The following is a 19633-nucleotide window of genomic DNA, read 5'->3' as shown; positions in this document are numbered from 1 at the left end:
CGGATTAAGTATTAGGTGTTGAAGTCAAATAACATCAGAAAAGAAGCCGAAGCGACTTGTGCACTTGACAGTTAGTCTGACAGCACAGATGGCGGAGAGTGATAGGTGAATGGCATGTAGGGAGAAAAACAGGTCAGAAACTTTGTATTCTTATTCTCTCCTTTAGTGGCATACAGATATGCACTAGAGTGCACTCACACAAAGATTTTACTGTCATCAGCTGTAGTTTTGCGCACCGCCAACAGTATCTGGAATGACTTTGATTCACGTTTTAGTGTTCAGAGCAGCTGTCTCACATTTTTTATTTACAGTTTTTTAAATTGCTAGTCAGTGAGCACACACGTGCAGCCATGGCAACCCTGAAACCAAAGCCCGGCTAAATGCTAGTAACGGCAATGCTAACATGCTGTTGTCTAGTAGGTATGTTTACCATGTTCACCATCTTAGTTTCAGTGTTGCCAACTTAACGACTTTGTCGCTAGATTTAGCGACTTTTCAGACCCCCTTAGCGACTTTTTTTTCAAAAGTGATTAGCGACAAATCGCAAAGCGACTAGAAAAAGTATTATCCAGCGGGCACGCAAGATATTTCTCTCCTGTGGCCGCCAAAACAGTCTCCTCTCTCTTCTGTTCTGTGACTCACTGCGGAGCAGCCCCCCCTCCCCTCTCTCTTCATGTGCAGCAGCACTGTGCACAGTGTGCAGGCAGGTAGAAAGGGGAGAAGGGACAGGGTGACGGGGCCCGGTGTAGGTACGAGAGACAGTGGGACTAGCCTGGCCCTGGGCAAGCCAGCCTTCTTTATAAATTCTTTATCGATCTTTTTCCCTCACTTTGTAAAATCTCTATTTTTACTTCATAGATAGGCTACCTAAGTAATAATTATAAGTTAAAATAAATTCTGTATTGAATTTGTGATTATTTGGCTAAAGATTTCTATTTCTTTCTATCTACCTTTCTGACACAACCACTAAGCTTTATGCAAATGATTGCGTAATGATGTCACAAATATGCAAATGACATATGATGTCATCTAGCTACTTTTAGCGACTTTTGGAGCTGGTGCTAGCTACTTTCATTGGAAAAGAGTTGGCAACACTGCTTCGTTCAGCGGGTTAGCATGCTAACTTAGAGTAGCACTAAACACATGGTACCGCCGATGGGAATGTCTTTAAAAGCATCGGTGCAAGAGGAAAAGTCAGGAGATAACCAAAGTCATTAGGATCAAATCCTCTATGGAAAATGAATGTATGTACCAAATTTGGTAGCAATCCATCCAATAGGGCCGACATTGTTAGACCCTTAAGCCACGCCGCTAACTTGGCTAACAAATCCCCCTGTAATGAGCTGTTCACTGAAGCAGGTGACATTTTGGGACTCGACATGTTTACCATGTGGAATGATCACTGAATGGCATTTATTTAATGTTATCAGGAGAAAGACATTGTTTATTCATCAAACCAGTCAACTTTGGTCAATTAGCAACTTTAACATTTTGAGAATGCACATATGACAATGACAACAAAAGGTTTATGGTCTGTACGAAATAAATAGCAACATTGCTCATTTACAGCTTGGCTGAAGAAAAATAAAAAATAAAAATGAAACAAAAGGGTTAATCTTCATATTAAAAAGGCATACAGATGAGCTGTGACACTCATGAACTCGCTAATTGCTCAACAACAAAAAAATGCTCTCCTTTTTAAATAAAGCTTTTCAGTTTTAATATGCACCTTCAAGAGCCTGTTATAGTTAAATAAATAGAATGCTTTCCATTTTGTAACATGCACATCCAATTTGCCTGGGGAAAGTATTTACACTTTACTGATCCTACTTGTCCAACAAATTCTCCGCCTTTTTTTTCTCCTCTAAACAATTCTTTCTCACCACAAACTCTCATACATACACAACTGTACAGTCACTCTTGCAGACATGCTGCACCTATTTACTATTAACACAATATCTAAACCTATTGAAAGTGATCAAAATGCTAACGGTGAACATGGAAATCCATGTAGTGGAAAGAAGAAACAGTCCAAACACCACATCTTAACCAAGGATGGGGGGGGCTTACAAAAAGTTTTAGTTTACAATTGATCATGCACTGTATAAATTCACTGTGTTATTTGGTTGTGAGGGTGTGTAATCAGTGGCTTCAATATCTACTTGTATTTCTTTAAGTGAACAAAGAACATCCCCTGTGACAGATAAGCAATCCTACCGAATAATCTCTAAACAATATTTAAGTCTTTTTTTTTTTTTTCCCAGGAATCTTCACTGTCCTACAACAAGTTTTTTTTTTTTTAATTACTATCTTTGAGTAAGCTTTCAGCACATAACCAGGAGCTACTGCGAGGTTTTCTTCTGTCGTGTCCGTGTTGGTGTGGGAACTCCTGGCCATCGTGCTTAAGGTTGGGATGGGCAGTTTATTCTGTGCTGATGTGTTTTCACTCTTCTCTTTCATGATGCAAAGTAGGAGTTCTGCATGGAGTAGAGGCGGTCGATGGGGTTCCCCACGCGGGCCTGCATGGAGTTGACGTCCGACGATGCCATGAAGCAGTCACTGAGGCTGGTTAAAGACGTGTCGCTGTCTATGTCATGGAATGCGGAATCATTACCTGCGGGGAGAACGACACAGAGATCAGACCGTCAGGATTCGGTGGCAGAGGCGTCATTCGAACAAAACAACACCCCACTCTGACTGTGAAATCAATGCAATCTTGTATTTCAGATTGATGGAGGCTTTGGGAAATTATAATTACTAATAGTCACTTTGAGAAATGGCTGTTGTGTGTCATCACAACTGGGAGAGCTGTTTTGTTCGATATCAAAGCTCACTTTTTGCTGCACTCGCTGGGACAATTGCGGTGTATGAGGGAGCATGTAAACAAGGGGCATCCTCCTAAAAGATCTGGTTATTAGCAACCGCTTCCGCCTTTCATAAAACCTCAACATGTTATTTCTCTGGAGGGAATAGTTAACTTTATTACACTCTGGATCTTAATGATAGTGTTGCACAAAATGGGGACAGTGTTTCGAGACATATCTTTTAATGCCTTGCCAATATTGTTCTTTTCCCCAAACCAAAGGAGTGATGAGACTGGGGATTTGGTCTCTTACTAGCGAGATGAACTAAATGGAGGCAAATTATAAGGAAGTTATGAACTTCAGGAAATGGTCCCTCTGGGGCTTGTTGAGGACATCACTCAGAAATGTGTTATTCCAGTTACATCCTGTGGACTAACACTTGATTGACTCATTCCCCCCTCCCCCCTCCTTCTTTGCATTTTAATTCTTCCCTGTATCGCACAGAAATCAGGGACTTGTTGTTTTCCCATTCTGATTCATTAGCTCACACAACCCTCAATCATTGTCTGGAGTGCACTTCATCTCAAGCTGTCCTACACTGACCACATGTTTTTCACCACCATTGGAAAACATTATGAGCAAACAGGGCATGTCTCAGAAGTGGAGGCGGAGAGTTAAAACCATATTAAACAGATTTAAGAAAATGATCTTCAAAACCCAATGCCTTATGAGTATGCTTGTGTTATCTCATGTGGGAGGAGAAGCTGCTCGTACGTCTTTGTGAGCGGCTTAAATCAGGGGAGCTGTGGCCTGAACACATGTCCCACACTGGGGAGCTATGAGGTTGATCAAGGGACAGGCATGTGTGTGTTTTTTAGAGTAGGAGTGGGTGTGTGTGTGTGGTAGAGGGGGTGAGGGGAGGGTTGAGAGTTGGTAGATGCTCACCATATGGGTTCATGTGGTCCCCGGGCATCTGTGGGGGGGTGAGCCCCTGTTGGAACGGGTCTGTGCTGTAACCGTTCTGATCCATGGCGAGCAGCTGCTGCTGCGGCGGAGCCAGCGGTGTGAAGGAGTTCATCATTCCCTCCATCCGATTGGACATTACCTCTGCAAGGCAAAGAGAGTACAGAGAGTTACAGAAAATGTAAAACAAAAGGAAAAAAGAAAAGAAAAAAAACTTGGGATGAGTCTGCAGAATGTAAATGTATCCACGCACAATGGGCAGACATGTGGGACGGATCAGGGGAAAAAACACGATGATGAGAGCATTAACAGTAGGGGCATGTTTCTTCCTGGTAGATACCCATTCATACCCGGTAATTTTAGGTCTGCGAACTCCCCTAAATCTCAGCTTCTGTTAGAGCTGCAACTAATGATTAGTTTCATAGTCGATTAATCTGTCAATTTTTTTCATGATTAATCGACCAGTTGGTCTGTTTGGTCTGTAAAATGTCAGAAAATGGTGAAAAATGTCAATCAGTGTCTTCCAAAGCCCAAGATGAGATCCTCAGATGTCTTGTTTTGTCCACAACTCAAATCAATTAAGTGTACTGTCATAGGGGAGTGAAGAAACCAGAAAGGATTCACATTTTAGAAGCTGCAATCAGAGAATTTCTACTTCTTTTCATAAAAAATTACTCAAACCGATTAATAGATTATCAAAATAGTTGCTAATTAATTTAACAGAACGACAACTAATCGATGAATGAATTCATCTTTGCAGCTCTTGTTTCTGTCTGGGTCTTTTCTTGACTGTCAGAGCAAAAACCGTGATACAAATGAAGGGAGTCTGGTGCTTGTGAGATAGCCATAATAACATTCAAATACCTGGACTGCTTGCTTGCGTCTGTTTGTATTTCCATGGAAACCGACAGTAGTCTTTCCTGTGGTTTCTCCCACAATTCCCTTCACAAACACTGCTCTTGGCTAACTGACTTGTAAGAGGGAACCAAAACTCTTGTGGCTTCATCACTGCAGCCCATCCCCCCCTTCTGAAATTCCCTTTGCAGTGGCTTTGCAAAATAACGTCTGCCATTCATTTCGCTTGGCTTCCAGACAGAATTTCTGACTTGCTTTTGATATGAAGTGTTCTTGTTTACACAGTGACATATTTGTAATCTGTTATGGAGTGTAATTAATGAATTTGTGAACTATTTTCTCACAACACATTTGACTATACTGCAACAGAACGCAAAGAAGAGAACAAGCTCCTATTGTCTGATTCAGGGCTTTCCATTGCCTTTTTTGTTATTGCTGTTTGGCAGTCACCAAAAACAAGTACTCATGTATGTACAGCTTCTAACTAGCTTTCAATATTTAAAACAATACATTGTTATGATAAGAAGACCTGCTCCAGACATGTTTTATGGCATACAAATGATCTGCTTTAAAGGGAACAAACGTATCATTCTCATTTTCAGGTTCATACTTTGGGTATGACTAGAACATGTTTACATGCTTTAACGTTACAAAAAAACACATTATGTTTTATCATACTGTTTGTCTGAATATACCTGTATTCATTCTTTTGTCTGAAATGTGCCGTTTTAGTGTCTCTTTAAGCCCCCCTGCCGAAAAACCCCAGTCTGCTCTGATTGGTCAGCATTTCCGGGACTTTCACATCTATGCTCTCTGAGTCTCTGCAGCATCACTGCAGCCGGGGAATGACTGTAACAGCATTGTAGCGTCAGTTTCTTCCAATGTATAACCTAGTTGTGACATCACAACCGTACGGTAGTCCTGACGGTTTGTTTGTTGTTGCTGTGTACATTTCTCTGTGGATTGATATTTTCACAATATTTATATAGCACCACAACCTGCTTTATAATAAAAAAACAACACATGTAAATCTCACTTTTTACAATATGAGAAATATATATTTTAAATAATAACTTCTGTCTGATATGATTTTTTCTTTCAATTACCTGGATAAAAATTCCATCGCCTCTTTCTCTCATATTGAAAAACCAGACTCTATGAATACTGTCACACTTTTGTAAGTTGCATACTGCACCAAGAATGGCTTCCAGTTGTGATGTCACAAACTTTTGCTCGTACGTACACGTAAACCTTAGATTTAAGATGAGCACAGAGAAACTATACTCCTCCTATTGTCAAACTCTGCACGTACATCATTCTGCACAGCAAAGCTCACACAACCAAATGAAGTAACAATAAGCAAACAAAGTGAGTGAAGGGGGGGGGGGGCTTTAAAATGTTGAAAATGTGAAAGTGAAAATGTGGATATATAGCTACTAGAAAAGTTTCCCAGAGAAAGAGCTTTGAGACAATGAGCTTCCATTGTGTGTGCAGGGTAAGTACAGTTTGGTACCTTGGCCAAGTCTCTGAGAATTCTGTTGTTCTTGTTGTTGCTGCTGTCTTCTTGCCAACTTCTTCATCTGAAATGGAGGAGTCAGAGTTGTGAGGAACCCCCAAAACTAACATGCGCTCTTTAATTTAAAAAGGATGCTCCTCGCTGTTCACCCTCGAATGAACCGCACAGACTCTGTATCTGAGTGCACTTCATTGTCAAGTATCAAAGGTTTTTCACTAGATAATAATCAGAAAAGAGGAGGGCGTAGACATTTAATGCAAGAGTGAGTGAGATTTGCAACTCCTTGGGCTTCTTTTTTTTTTTTGTCTCTTATTTGTGAAAGGAATGCAGCGATAACTTTAACACACATAGTTGTGCTGATTTATTAGCTGGACTCTAAGATGGAACAAGGCTGTTGTATGCGGACGCAACATCTAATTCATCCTGTGCTCTCACCTTAGCTCTCTGGTTCTGAAACCAGACCTGCACCACCCGAACACTGAGTCCCGTCTCTGCAGCCAGCGTCTCCCTCACCTGAAACCAGCAAGACAAAAGATTTCCAGCATCCCACGTGAAAACGAAACACTTCACAGCACACTGAAATACTTAACATATCCTCCACGTTTGCCTCTTTGATTTGCTTTGATTTCAGTGAACGCTGAATGAATGCAGTGGTCTTTTTTGGACCTCTTTGCTTATTGCCTCTTCAAAGCCTCGGCCGGGTGCAGCGCCTGTTTTAGGGCCCGGGCTATGGAGGCAGTTCTCCTATCTCAGTATGACATTTGGTGCAGGCGGTCTGCGTTACACCAGCCTGCCTCAGTTAACACAGAACAGAATGCTGCTTGCCACTTCAAAGCGCAGCTCTTAGGTGGGGGAGATTTTTTTAATTTGAGAATTTTATTTGTGAAACTACTGTAGGGCTCGTGGTCAGCATCTAAGCCTTCATTACCACAAATGCAGACCAGGGACTATATATATATATATATATATATATAAATATATACAATTAGATTTTCCTCCCGGGTTATTTTTAGTGATTTTTATATTGTCCTAAAAAAAATACAGCTCACAACATGAACACCCCCCCCACCCTGTCATCACCACTTACTTAGAAAAAATTAAGACAAGATGAGATAATAACTATAATATTTAAGCCAATACTATAAAATAATAAACAAAATAGACAACTGTGAACCAAATCAACATATTATGTGTATGTGATAAAACAATAAAGCACAAAGTATACGTCTCTCCACAGCACATGGTTTCTTAGGAGCCCTCCAGAAAGCTTAAGTAAGTTTCCCCATTTTCTAGTGTAAACTGCTCGCAGGTTATTTAAGATTTGCCTTACCTTTCTGCAGGGTTTTGAGGAAACCTCAAAGGAGGCCTTGAAGGCCCGTCTCTGTTGAGTGGTCAGGATGGTTCGGGGCCTTTTGGGCCTCCTGGGATCCTTCCCATCATCCCCCTTCCCCTGGCCTCCTATGCCTTTCTCGGGCTTGATGTCCAACTCCTCATCATCACTTTTCTCTGCAGAAAGAGTCATTTTTCTAAGTCTTCAGCAGCACAAGCTTGAACTGACTACACCCTCTTACTCAGTGACATTCCGCTGATAAATATATTTTTGTTCTTCCCCATTCTGGGAGATTCACACACCACAACTGCATAATCAAAGGAGACACATGTGTTTTTGATACTTATGTTATCAATTTATTACAAAAGGAAAAGGCCACGATTAGACCTACAGAAATCTACGGCTCTTGCTCTCGGAGAGCACAATGAAATATGCACATTTGTCATTGAACTGGACACTGCGTCACATGTAATGTATTGCGCTCAGCTTTGTCTGATTTACACTAAATCAATCTCTGATAAGAATACTACATCAAGTGCAACATGCAACACGAGTACATGTGGGAAATGCATCTCCCGTGACACAGCAAGAAAAAAACTTTTTTCTGCTCTATTTCAGTATATTATTATATAAATAATGACAACTTTCATACGGATTGCTAGTTTTTTAATGTCAGCAGCAGTGCCATTAAAACGTAATAATACCTTGGTGTTATTAGATTTCGGCTATTAAGACAATGGCTGTTAGTTTATTCTGTTTTACAGTAATACTGCCCCAGAACAATTCCTTACTTCAAGAGTAAGTCTAGCAGTGATTATGCATTTTTATGTACTGTAGCAGCATGAAAACAAAGTGAAACTTTAAAACTTACACACACTGTATCGTCAGAGTTTACCCTCTATTAAGGGCAAATAAAAAAAAAAATCATACTTTTGCCTCTGATTTGAACAGTTGGTGGGTGAATAAAAGTGGGATGGCATACTGTATAGTATGAAATACTGTATGTAACTTAATTCAGTTTCACCTGCCACACACACGCCACCCACACACACACACCACAAAGCTATGTAAACATAACATGAAAAATAAAAGATTGACTAAAAAAAAACATAAATTCTCCTTCAATGTGGGGCTGAAAACAAGTGTTTCCAAATGTAAACCGGCTGTGTTGTTAATGAATCCCAATGATTTTGGGGTCTCGATGCTGTAAGGAGAAACATACATGATGACTCAGTGTCTCCTGTTAGCTGCTTCTGATAAGTATCTACATTTCTCCCCCGAAAACCTACATTTTGTCTGCCACATGCCGAGGTTAACCTCCTTCATGTCAACCTTCATGTCAACATTTTCTCCATCTTGAAATCTGTAGAGATGCACAAAAGACATGCCTGCGCGATGCACCGGGACACAACCGAAAGCGAGGAAGACGCAGAGCAAATATTCCCACAAGTTGACAAAAGTTGACACAGGCACAGATGTATTTGACAAATTCCCTCGCTTTTGTGCATGTCTAAATGTGAGCCAGATGGTAGTGAACAGTGAGGCTTGGCGAGATGCCTCATTGTGTGTGGAGGCTGTAGGCGAGGAACAGTAGAGCTGATAAGAGCCGGGGCGCAGGCTTTCTGCAAAAAGGCCCCAAATCCCTCTGTCACTCACCATGATACAGTGATTTAATTCTTTCCAGCACTAGATCCTGCCCACGCACGGAGAGCCATTAATACAGGGTGGCTTGGCTTCGTCCTGTTTCCACTTCCTACTGTATCATAAACCAACGCTCCCTGCTTAAATTACTGTAGAATGCTACAAAATCCGCCATTGAAAAGCTGCAGATGGAGCCGGTTTTTTTGTTGTTGAAGTTTTTACTGCCTGGGCTGCATGCAAGATCTCAGATGTTCAGCAAATGATCTGGTGACTAGTTTAAGGACAAATTAATATTGTTCTTTTCCTTTTAATATTACAAACTAAATCCATTTAGTAGGGCTGGGACTATATGCTTTTGTCCCGATTCAATTTGTATTGGGATTTTCATCAATTGCGAAGTATATTGTGATTCGATAGTATTGAGTATTGCGATTTTCTTTTCCTTCTTTAACAAAAACAAAAGTTGAATTATACACTTCGAGACATGTATACAAACAAATTGTTTTCTAAGAAGAACGCCCATCACATGTCAGTCCGACATTTATTTCATTTGTAAAGAAGTACATAACATGGATTTTTTGCATTTTCTGCTTTCGCTCAGTTTTGCTGGAAACAGATATGATGTAGTCGGTGTCGGCGGTACCATATGAACAGAAAATATTAAGGTGAATCAATAAAAAAAAAACATTGATTCTAGGCAAAAGAATCGATTTTAAAAGTAGTCGCAAAAATATCACAAGACGTATGTGAATCAATTTTTTCCCCCAACCCCTACCAGTTAGATTCAGTCACTATCTCTATGTTGGCTACCACTGTGATGGAACCGAGCATACAGAATACAACACCGTGGTGCCATATGATGATGGCACCGCGGTGTTGTTCTCACTCTGGTGTGAGAGGGTGCATAGGGCTCACCTGAGTCTGAGTCATCCGGGCTAACCGAGCTGAGTAAGTCCTTCTCCCTCTCGTAGTCGATCTTGCACAGCAGCTGACCCTCCTTCAGGACAAACTCGTCGCCCTTCCTCAGCTGCCGGTCGCATACGCAGCAGCAGAAGCAGTTCAGGTGGTAGACGCACTCCAGGGCGCGCATCACAAACTCTGTGGGGGCGATCTTCTCCATGCAGCCGCTGCACTTGGTCGCAAACAACCTAGAGAACGAGAGAGAGCGATGATTGTAGGTGTGCTGATGACAGACATTTCTGTTGTGTAAAGCAACACTATGTAACGTCTGAAAGAAGAGATTGAACATTCATCTTTTGTATATAAAAGGTTCAATCATAGGCGTAGATTTTCGGGGGGATGCAGGGGATATGCCCCCCCCCGCCCATATTTAGAAGAGATAGATTTGTCCGCCTCGAACCCCTTCCACAAAAGAGGTTTAAAAAAAATCCTGCATTAATTGATGCAGAAAAGGCCAAAATAGTTGCAGATAAATTCACCGGAATGCAGGACATGGAAGTATTTGACGTTAAACATTTTATGGGGGAGGATCCCCCGGTTATAATGTCTCCCCCCCAATGTTAACACCAAACCTACGCCCTTGGGTTCAATTCATTAGAAATGAAATGCACCTTTGCTCAGTTCCGTACATTCTGGGTTTGGCTGCTACAGCCGTCCTTGGTCTGGTATGAGCAGTAGCTTAAGGTGGCTAATGTTAGCAAACTTTAGATAGATAATGCTGTGCAGCTACTGTAATATCAATACTTCTAGTATGACACTACATTTTAGAATTTTTCACTACCTCACAATCAGTGTAAAAGAGTGCGCTCATAGAACATCTAATGTTTTCGGTGAAATGTATCCGTTTGCAGCTAATGAACGTGACGCTCGCGCACTGTGTTTTACGGCACGCGGCATGGCTAGTGCAACTGGCAACTCGGACAATGCAGCTACCAGTACAGCTAAGTCTTGGGAAATGTCTGCGAGTGAATGATGATCACAAGAAATCATTAACAAAGGGAAAGACCAATCAGACAACAGCCATTTTAACATTTAAGAAAAAATGGAAGCGATGAATGTGAACTAGCTCATTTTTTGGGACACTGAACAACTGCCTACAATTGCGACTTGTGGCCACAATGGCTGCTTTTCAGCTAAAGTTACAGAGGATCACTTTAAAGTGAGACTATGTAACGTTTAAGAAAAGAAACAACACACTTTTGAAATGATAAGCCATATAATGTATAATTCCCATGGCTTTATTTTGTCCTGAAGCTCTCTGTTCTTGACTTGCCCATCAGGGGTCTTTTTGACTAAGAGTCAAGTTGGCTTGCTGATCCTGTGGGCAGCCAAGGAGGTGACTCCTTTTGGCAGCAACTCATCTGTTAAAATTTCTAGGGTGGGCCCGCCCCGCGTCATTCCAAGCGAGCTCAGTCATGGGCAACCAAACCCCCTCACAAATCATCAGATCATGTTCTAGTGCTGTAATCACCAAAAACCTGATGATCCCAATCAAGACTTTGTTTGCAATTTACACATTTCTTTCATATCCACGTCTCTCTATATGCATCAGATAGCGTATCAGAGGCCATGATTCATTGCTGACTACTGGGCTGCCCTCTCGTCTCACCATATTTCATCCTTCTGTCTAATATCGTGCCTCTATGTCGCAACACTGCCTCTATCACCATTTCCTAGACAACACCTCCATCTTCTTTTATATCCTTTCAGGAAGATGTTTGCATTGTTTTATTGGTGACTGAGAGGCATTTAATTCGTGCTCTGTTGTTCAGAGGAAGCCACATTAAATGGAGCAAGAAGGCAGGGAGTGTGGTTGATCTTGTCCAGCCGTAAAGCTGGATTTATTAGTGGCCTCTTTGTTTGCCCTGGTCTGGAAGACAGCTGGCAACCGCCTATCTATTTGTGGTGAACATCTATTTCATTGTGCAAGGCAGGGAGGCAGCAAGAGGAGCAATAGACATCATCGGCTGGTTTCGGGACAGGGATGAGCGATAGTGATGATGAATATAATGTGTAAATATGAGCGGAGGGAAACCAAAGGGTGGTTTTGTTATGGTAATGCTGTTATAGGTGCTGATTGATTACTGATACGGTGTCTGTGTGTTGGTGTGTGCACGCGCGTGCGTGTTCACATGTGTAAGTGTAAGTGTATGAGCAGCTGTATGCACGCTGGAAACTCGATAGCGCGCTTTGTGTTGTTGTCTATGCAGCTTTCTAAAATAATTGCTTCTACTCATCAGCTCAGCATCTGATTTTATGTTATCTTAATTACATCCCATCAATTGATAGATTTTTGTACTAGCTCCATCCATTATGACCACCACCTGTATCCGGCGCAGGAAAACGGCAGTTATAGCATCTGATTTTTTTTTTTTTTCTAACCATCATGCAGCAGCAAAACAACAGAGATATCAGAAGCTGGCACTCACAGGGTTCATGAAATCCTTTAATCTTTCATTTATTACAATAAGTTAAGAAGATTATTATTCAACTATGGAAAAACCTCAAGGATAATCCCCTGCAAACGAAAGTTTGGCATGTTTCTCAAACAAGCAGGGGTCTAGTTTAAGTGACCTGCCAACCTGGATCTGTCTTCTAAACAAACCACCAAGTTTGGACGCTAAAAAACAAAAGGCAAGAAAAACACTGCTAATAAAAAAAGAAATCAGAAAATTAAATTTAAAAAAAATAAAATAAAAAAGGAACTTGTACATGGACACACTCTCGTAAAGATAAACTCAACATTCAGGGACTTGATTCTAGTTTTTAGAGGGATTAGTGTGTTACATGCTGGGATCAGGGAAAAGAGGTGATGAATCTGTCAAGACGAGTTCCCAGCTCTGACTCTAATGTTTAGCTAATGATTGCCGGCTTAGGGCTAAGAAAGAGAGCAAAAAGTTGAGGAAATGACTTGTTAGCGCGGTTTTGATATGTCCAGGGCCCCGCATTCACCTACGACCGCTCTCTCAAATCTTCTCATCTAGATGAAAACATTCTCATTCAGCCCTCTTTCCTTTCTTCTTTCTCCTCGCCGCGTCTAATCTTGTAAGCCATTATTTTTCTATTTCCCCTCTCTGTCACTTTGCATTATTTTTGCTGCTGTAATTCCTATTCGTCCCTTCTGGAATCTTCCTGTCCTGCTTTGTGCTCGGGTCTAATCCGGACTTTCTGCCTGTTTTCAGGCCCCGGTCCCCATTCTCAGCGGGGCTCAGATGGAATAGCCATGCGTGACGCCTCTTCTATGGCAACCACACCTCCACAGGAAGGCAACGGCGACTTTTCGGATGGGCAGAGAAGGCCTTTGAGAAGCTGGCAGCAGAAGTAAATCCTTCTCTAAGGAACAAGGAGAATTAGCAGGGAGCAGTGGACTAGGGATTTAACCCTACCCCTCTCCTTTGAATGGCACAGTCAGTCCCACTCCTGCGGCTAGCCACAATCAAACAGAGGAGGAGTGGGGAGGTGGCAGCGGGGAGAGGAGAACACAAACTCCCTGAATGACACAAGCAGTGGATTGTGGAGGAGCCTAATCCCACTTTAATACCTTTCCAAGTTCAGCTGCTAAAGAATGCTCTTTAAAACAACACCACTGTGTGAGCAGTGAAGGTTGACCAGAGGGAGGCACGCCATTCAACCTCCCCAACATTACCTGATTAGTGGTTTGAGGACAAGGCCAACAGGAGACCGAGCCAAAGATGTAAATGATGATTTTATATATATATATATATATATATATATATATTATATATACACATATATTTAAAACCTCACAGCTCTCCATGAAGCTCTATTGGGATATTAAAGATATCAAAGTGCTGTAGGTGTGAGTGGAATCAGACTTTAAAGTGATTTAGGTGATCATTTACCACGTTCTGCCTCTACTTGATCCCAGTGACCCATCACACTAAGACCTGGATTCACCTCAAATCCACTTTCTGGAAGTTCAGCTGCTCGGGTAACATGACTCCCGGTGTCGCAGAGGCAGGCTCATCAGCTCCTTTTTAAGCTAGTCTGTGTATAAAAGACACCACAAAGAAGACCACCAGCATGACAACCCAAGTCCTCCCCCCCAGCTCTCGCTTTTTCCCTCCTCCCACACCTGAGCGCACAGATCAAGTGATGTGACTCCTCCTGTGTGGATCAATGGCCGCATCTCAAGCAGAGAGAAGTGTCAATATTTACCCAAGGCCTCCCCAGAACTGGACTCATAAATGAAAGGGGGAAAAAAAAAGAGCCCATCTCAGCACATACCTCTCTCCCCGAGGAATCATTACGTCCCTCTTTTTAATCCTGTGTCCACGTACCTGTAATCCCCTGTCTGTTCTTTCTCACATTATCTATGGCTCTCTCTTCCTCGCCGTGACAGATTATTACACGGTTGAGGCTTGTAACGCTACAAGTTGTGTTTCTTAGCAAATGCGGAATAAAAACACAGACAAGAACAAGAGCATTGTGAAGGAGACAAAAGCCAACGGGGACCGACAGTTATTTCGTCTGATGAACACTTCAGCCGAGCCAAGTGCAGCTGAGAGACTTCGGCCTCTTGGCTGCTCTTCTTCTTCTTCTTCTTCTTCTTCTTCTTCTTCTTCTTCTTCTTCTTCTTCTTTTTCTTCCCCCCTTTTTATCCAGGCACTTTGGAGAACTATGCACTCTCCCTTTGAACAGATTATAGGCAACTTAAAGTGTGACAACATCTTAAGCTCTCACCACATGTTGCCAATGATTTCCCTTCTACAGACATTACATTTAATGCTTCTGCCGCAGTGATAAGCATCAGGAGGACTGGGCGGGATAAAAGAAAACCCAGAAGAATAAGAGAGCGAAGAGGTGGGGAGTGGGGGGAGAGTATGGAGCTGCTTATGGCGCTTGATAATCATGCTACATTTAGCAACACGTGCAACAGTCTCACCTACTTCCCCCCTTTTGCTATTGAACAACACTCAGAGAAACACCATAACAATTAAGGGAAGAATAGCCCGGGCTATTATGTCACCGCATCGCTTCAAAGACAGAGGGGATGAGGATTATCCAGGCAGCAGCTGTAAGCTATTACTTTGAAGATGGGCTCTGGTGTTTGAGCAGGAAACCTGTGGCCATGCCAATCATGGCTGAGGTGAGAGATGAGGCCTGGGAGGCAGGTCAGACAAGGGCCTCCGGGCAGGACGGAGGGCATGTGGAGCAATCGGTCAACCCCTGCAACGCTTGATACTTCCTGATTTAGTGGCTACATTTCTCGGCAGCTGACCGGAATATTCAAAAGTGTCTTTGCTTTCAAAGCAGATGGGAGTCTTAACAGAATAGTTCAACGTTTGGGGAAATACACACATTCACATTGACTGACACGATTGTGACATTTGTTGGCTGAATATATGGCTCCAGCTAGCATGCCGGTTAGCATAGTTTAAATACTTAAAACAGGTGTGTAAAAACTTTAAAGCAATAGTTCAAGATTTTGGGAAATATGCATATTTGCTTTCTTGCCAGGAGTTATATTAGAAAATTTGTACGACTCTCATATTTGTTTAGCAGTCGGTTAGCTTAGCTTAGCATAGAGAGTGGAAACCTGGAAACGGATAGCCTGGCTCTGTACGAAGGTAAGAAAATCTGCCTAGCACCAGCACCTCGAAAACTAACTCAATAACCAGAAATAGTCTGGCACATGACCACAACCTGTCATTTTTATACTTTGGTTTTTGTACGGATTAAACAAACAAGATTTTAAAAAACGTGAATTAGTGAGCTTTAGAAGTGCTGGTAGGAGGATCGTGTCACCTTGGTACAGAGCCAGGCTAGCTGTTTCCCCGTGTTTTTAGTCTTTATGCTAAGCTAAGCTAACTGGCAGCTTGTTGTAGCCTTATACTTACCAAACAGATATTTTCAAGTATATCTGCTTTTGAAGTTCTAAAGTTTTTTGACATACCTTAAAGAAAACGTTAACCAAATTTAATAAATAGGTAATTTCTTGTTCACAATTTCCACGTGGAATCTTGCTGTCTGGAAAGACAACAAACATATCCGTCTCCGAACTGGTGAGCAGCCACTTCTCAGCTCCTCCGGAGACACGTCTTAGTATGTGAAAATTACTTCTCAGCAACAGCATCAAGAGCTTCAGCTTAAGTGGAAAACATTTGATGCCCAGATGTTGAAGGCAAACCTTTTCAACTTTGTCTCAAACATCATGAAAATGACTTTGTCATGTATGGTCCTGTTGTCCTCTATAGAAGCAGCAGACCACACTGGCCTATAAATAGCAAGCTGCATTTAGCTAATAGAAGCTTTTGATTGCTTGCAGAGGGACAGATGATAAAAGTAGACTCCAAAAAAGGTTTTACTTTGGCTGTGCATGTGTAAATAAAAGCACTAAAGCATATCCTGATTCATTCTTACTCTAGAAGATGAAAACAAACTTTCAGTCCGCGCGAGGAGCATGGTGCAAAAAAAGTAGGCCGATAACGCCGTCTCCATAAACGATCTCAGTAGCTGACCTTGTTTCGTAGTATCAGCGTTTCTCTTTTGGAGCATAAATTCATACAGAGTAATGAAGCCAAATAAAAAGTGCCATCCTTCTGCTCCCAAGGGCCAGCTCCAGTCAGCTCTAAAAGCTGCTTAATCACCATCCCGTGCTTACTACATTAGCATAATAATGGCCTTTAAATTGAGGCTCTTTGTTTTTTAATTAAACTCCCAGCAGGTAAAAGTAAAACACATTAACGGGAGATGTGTACACCACTAATGGCCCAAAGGTGCCTTCTTCATCACACAGCTCTGGCCACAGGGTTCTGCTTGTTCCCCGACACTGGAGCTCAGCAACCGGCTGCCTGCGCGCTCACAGGGGAGGAATGAGACAAGCTGATTGCACTTGGCATAGCAAAGATAATCGCGGCGACATGTTCGATGGGTTAGTGTGTGCGTACGCACCTGCGCTGCATCTCAGAGGGGAACGCACTTAGTAATGCTGCTGAGAAGAACTATAGTGATTCTGTAAAAAAGACACTGGCTACAGTTAGTGTGGAGCGAGGTGTTTCCAGGATCGTCTATCCCACACGTCCGCTGTTGTGAAAATAAATATGGCCACTTTATTTCTATGGCAGCATGAGCTCCTATGCGCTGGAATGCGCGGCTCCGTCAGGCGAGTCCCCGGCCCAGACAGACATCCCATATCTGTACATTAACGCCATATACCGCACAGCTGCACAAAGAAATCCTAACCCTCGAGTCGTTATTCAAATGATCTCATTCCAGGAGGCTGTGTGTTTCCCAGATTACTCAACACTTGAAATACAGCTTGGAGTGGATGAGATGCTCATGTGTATTCTAACTGACTGCAAGAGCCTCAAACACATGCAAATAGTGGTGATGGGGCGTAACTCATGCTGCTGTCAAACTATATGAAATCCGAGAAATATATATGATAAGGCGACACGTAACGCTACATACAGTACAGTACATACTGCATGTTCATACAAAGCTCCAAGAGCAACAGCGGTATGCCGAGAATTGTCTTGCAGCATCAAGCGACCCGAGCACTTCTCCTTCATGTGTATCTGCTAATGAGTCACTAGGAAAACAGTGTGGAAATAATCCTTCCCAGCCACACAGGTAGAACAAAGCTCATGGAGTGAAAAGGACAGTGTATTTGGGCAGCAGAGGAGGCTAAGTACACATCTAAATACAAGAGTAAGCAGGCAGGCAGGCACACATGATGCTGTTTGGACAGCTGGTGTTACTGAGTATGTAAAATGAGTGCAACATCGCATTTAGGCTCAGTTTTTAGCGCTCACGACAAACAATACTCAGAGCAACAGCATCAGTGAGGGAATTATGACTGTAAAGATGTGTGTGTTTGATGCATTCTGGCTTCTTTTTTTCTTTCTCCTGCTTATTTTTTACCTGTTCCCAAAGTGGAGTTGATCCTTGAACAAATAAATGAAAAGACTGTGAATTACAAGGCTGTTATAAAGTGCTCAGCTCTGCCTTTTGTCACTGCAGTAAGTCAAGCAGTTTGTAAGGGCCATCACCGCTGGAGATGTGACATGTTTACAGCGCGGTGCCTCTAAAAGCAAGACGCCAAGAGCCGAACTAAAAACAAAAGAAGAAAAAATTCCCCGGACAGCTCCCCGTTAAAAGCACCTGTAAAATCAACTGCACCCAGTTTATGTATTTCTTTACAATTCCATCGCCGGGGTATCTGTTTGTCCGCCCCTTTCCCAGCTAATCTGCGTGAGGTGGAGCAGAGCCCACCATTAAGGGCTCGGCCTGCTCGACGAGTGATTGCCGCTTCTGAAAGAGCTGGGAGACCAGAGAGAGTGATGGCTACAATAAGCGTAATGGCTATCACGTGTTATAGAGCTATGGCTGACTGTAACAGCCCACAGACACACAAGGTCTATCTTTAATTTGTATTTTTTTTTTCTTTTTCTAATAAGACTCAGGAGTTGACTACAAATCACGATGCTTTTGAGGAAATAGAAAAACATTACGGCCTCATGTCCAAATAACAATAATTTCTCAAAGATTGGATTAAATCATGAAGTGAAAAAGTAAGTAACACTAAGATTCTTAACTTCCTTCATTGTAAGAAAATAAATGGACTCATCTTACTAGATTCAGAGCTGGAATGGTTAAAAAAAACAACATTTGGATTGGAGGGCTTTATAATTACTATTGACCCAGAGGTTCTGGGTCTAAGAAATAAAACAAACAGTAATATGAGGTGTTCTAAAGCACAAGTCTGCAAATATGCAAAGGCAGGGTCTGGTGGAGAGCATCACGCTCTGGCTTCTTTTCTCCGCTCCTAATCTGTGGGCCTACACAATATTAAGACGGCTTTGGAGCCACTTGTGACCCAGCTGTGCACTAATGAAAAATTCCACAGCTCTGTGCAGAGGCCAATGGAGCTTGACCCCTCTCCACCCTGAACCAAGCAATGTCCATCTTGAGGAGTTTACCAGGGCTGAAAGATACTGGATTAATAGGTAGCAAAGAGAGAAAGAGAGACAATCTGGGAAAGACTGAAAGAAAAAAAAAATAAAGCCCTTGTGTGTTTCCCCCTTTTTCCGCTTCCTCCAATCTGTAGTATATTGGTGCGAAGTAAAGTGTTTGCCCAGGTTTTAATGGGCAGAGATGATCTGAAGATCATTGTGATGGAGGCTGCTTAAATGAGGGGGCTCTGTTTACTTAACAGAGATTCAGTCTAAAGCCCAAAATTAGTTTGGGGGGGGGATAAGCATCTGAGGCAACCAGGAATTAGACGTTGTTCACAAGATCCAGATTCACGCGTTTGTGATCCTGCTGCCCTTGATTCTCTGTCTCTGCGTCTTAACCAAGACAAAAAGACAGAAGACCAAACATGGTGAAGTCTGCTGACTGGATGAGGACATACAGTCAGCAAGTATTAGGTAAAATACACCGTGTCAACCACTCAGATAAGTCAATAAGCAGTAGTAGTTTTTATAAGGATGTATATGTTTTGGTCTGGTCTGTCTTTCATTATCTTCTTTTTTGTTTTTTGTTCTTGGCATTTATTTATCCGCACTAAAACATAATTTAAAGAACACCCAGATCAGC

General features: G+C 42.2%; 1 protein-coding gene across 1 annotated transcript in view; it reads right to left on the bottom strand.

Moving 5' to 3' along the window:
• Window positions 1-1434: 1434 nt before the first annotated feature.
• Window positions 1435-19633, bottom strand: part of lmx1bb (LIM homeobox transcription factor 1, beta b) — a 48031-nt gene continuing 29832 nt past the window's right edge. Inside the window, exons 3-8 of the mRNA XM_078250153.1 lie at window positions 10025-10257; window positions 7469-7644; window positions 6574-6651; window positions 6136-6202; window positions 3750-3911; window positions 1435-2614 (exon numbers count right to left, since the gene is read on the bottom strand). Coding sequence (XP_078106279.1) covers window positions 2457-2614; window positions 3750-3911; window positions 6136-6202; window positions 6574-6651; window positions 7469-7644; window positions 10025-10257 — 874 coding nt within the window. The 3' untranslated portion in view covers window positions 1435-2456. The remainder of the gene's footprint in view (window positions 2615-3749; window positions 3912-6135; window positions 6203-6573; window positions 6652-7468; window positions 7645-10024; window positions 10258-19633) is intronic.

The sequence above is a fragment of the Sander vitreus genome, chromosome 5 (genome assembly GCF_031162955.1).
Source record: "Sander vitreus isolate 19-12246 chromosome 5, sanVit1, whole genome shotgun sequence".
NCBI lineage: Eukaryota > Metazoa > Chordata > Actinopteri > Perciformes > Percidae > Sander > Sander vitreus.
The sequence above is the reverse complement of the archived record's forward strand: the minus strand, read 5'-3'. Positions and strand labels throughout refer to the sequence as shown.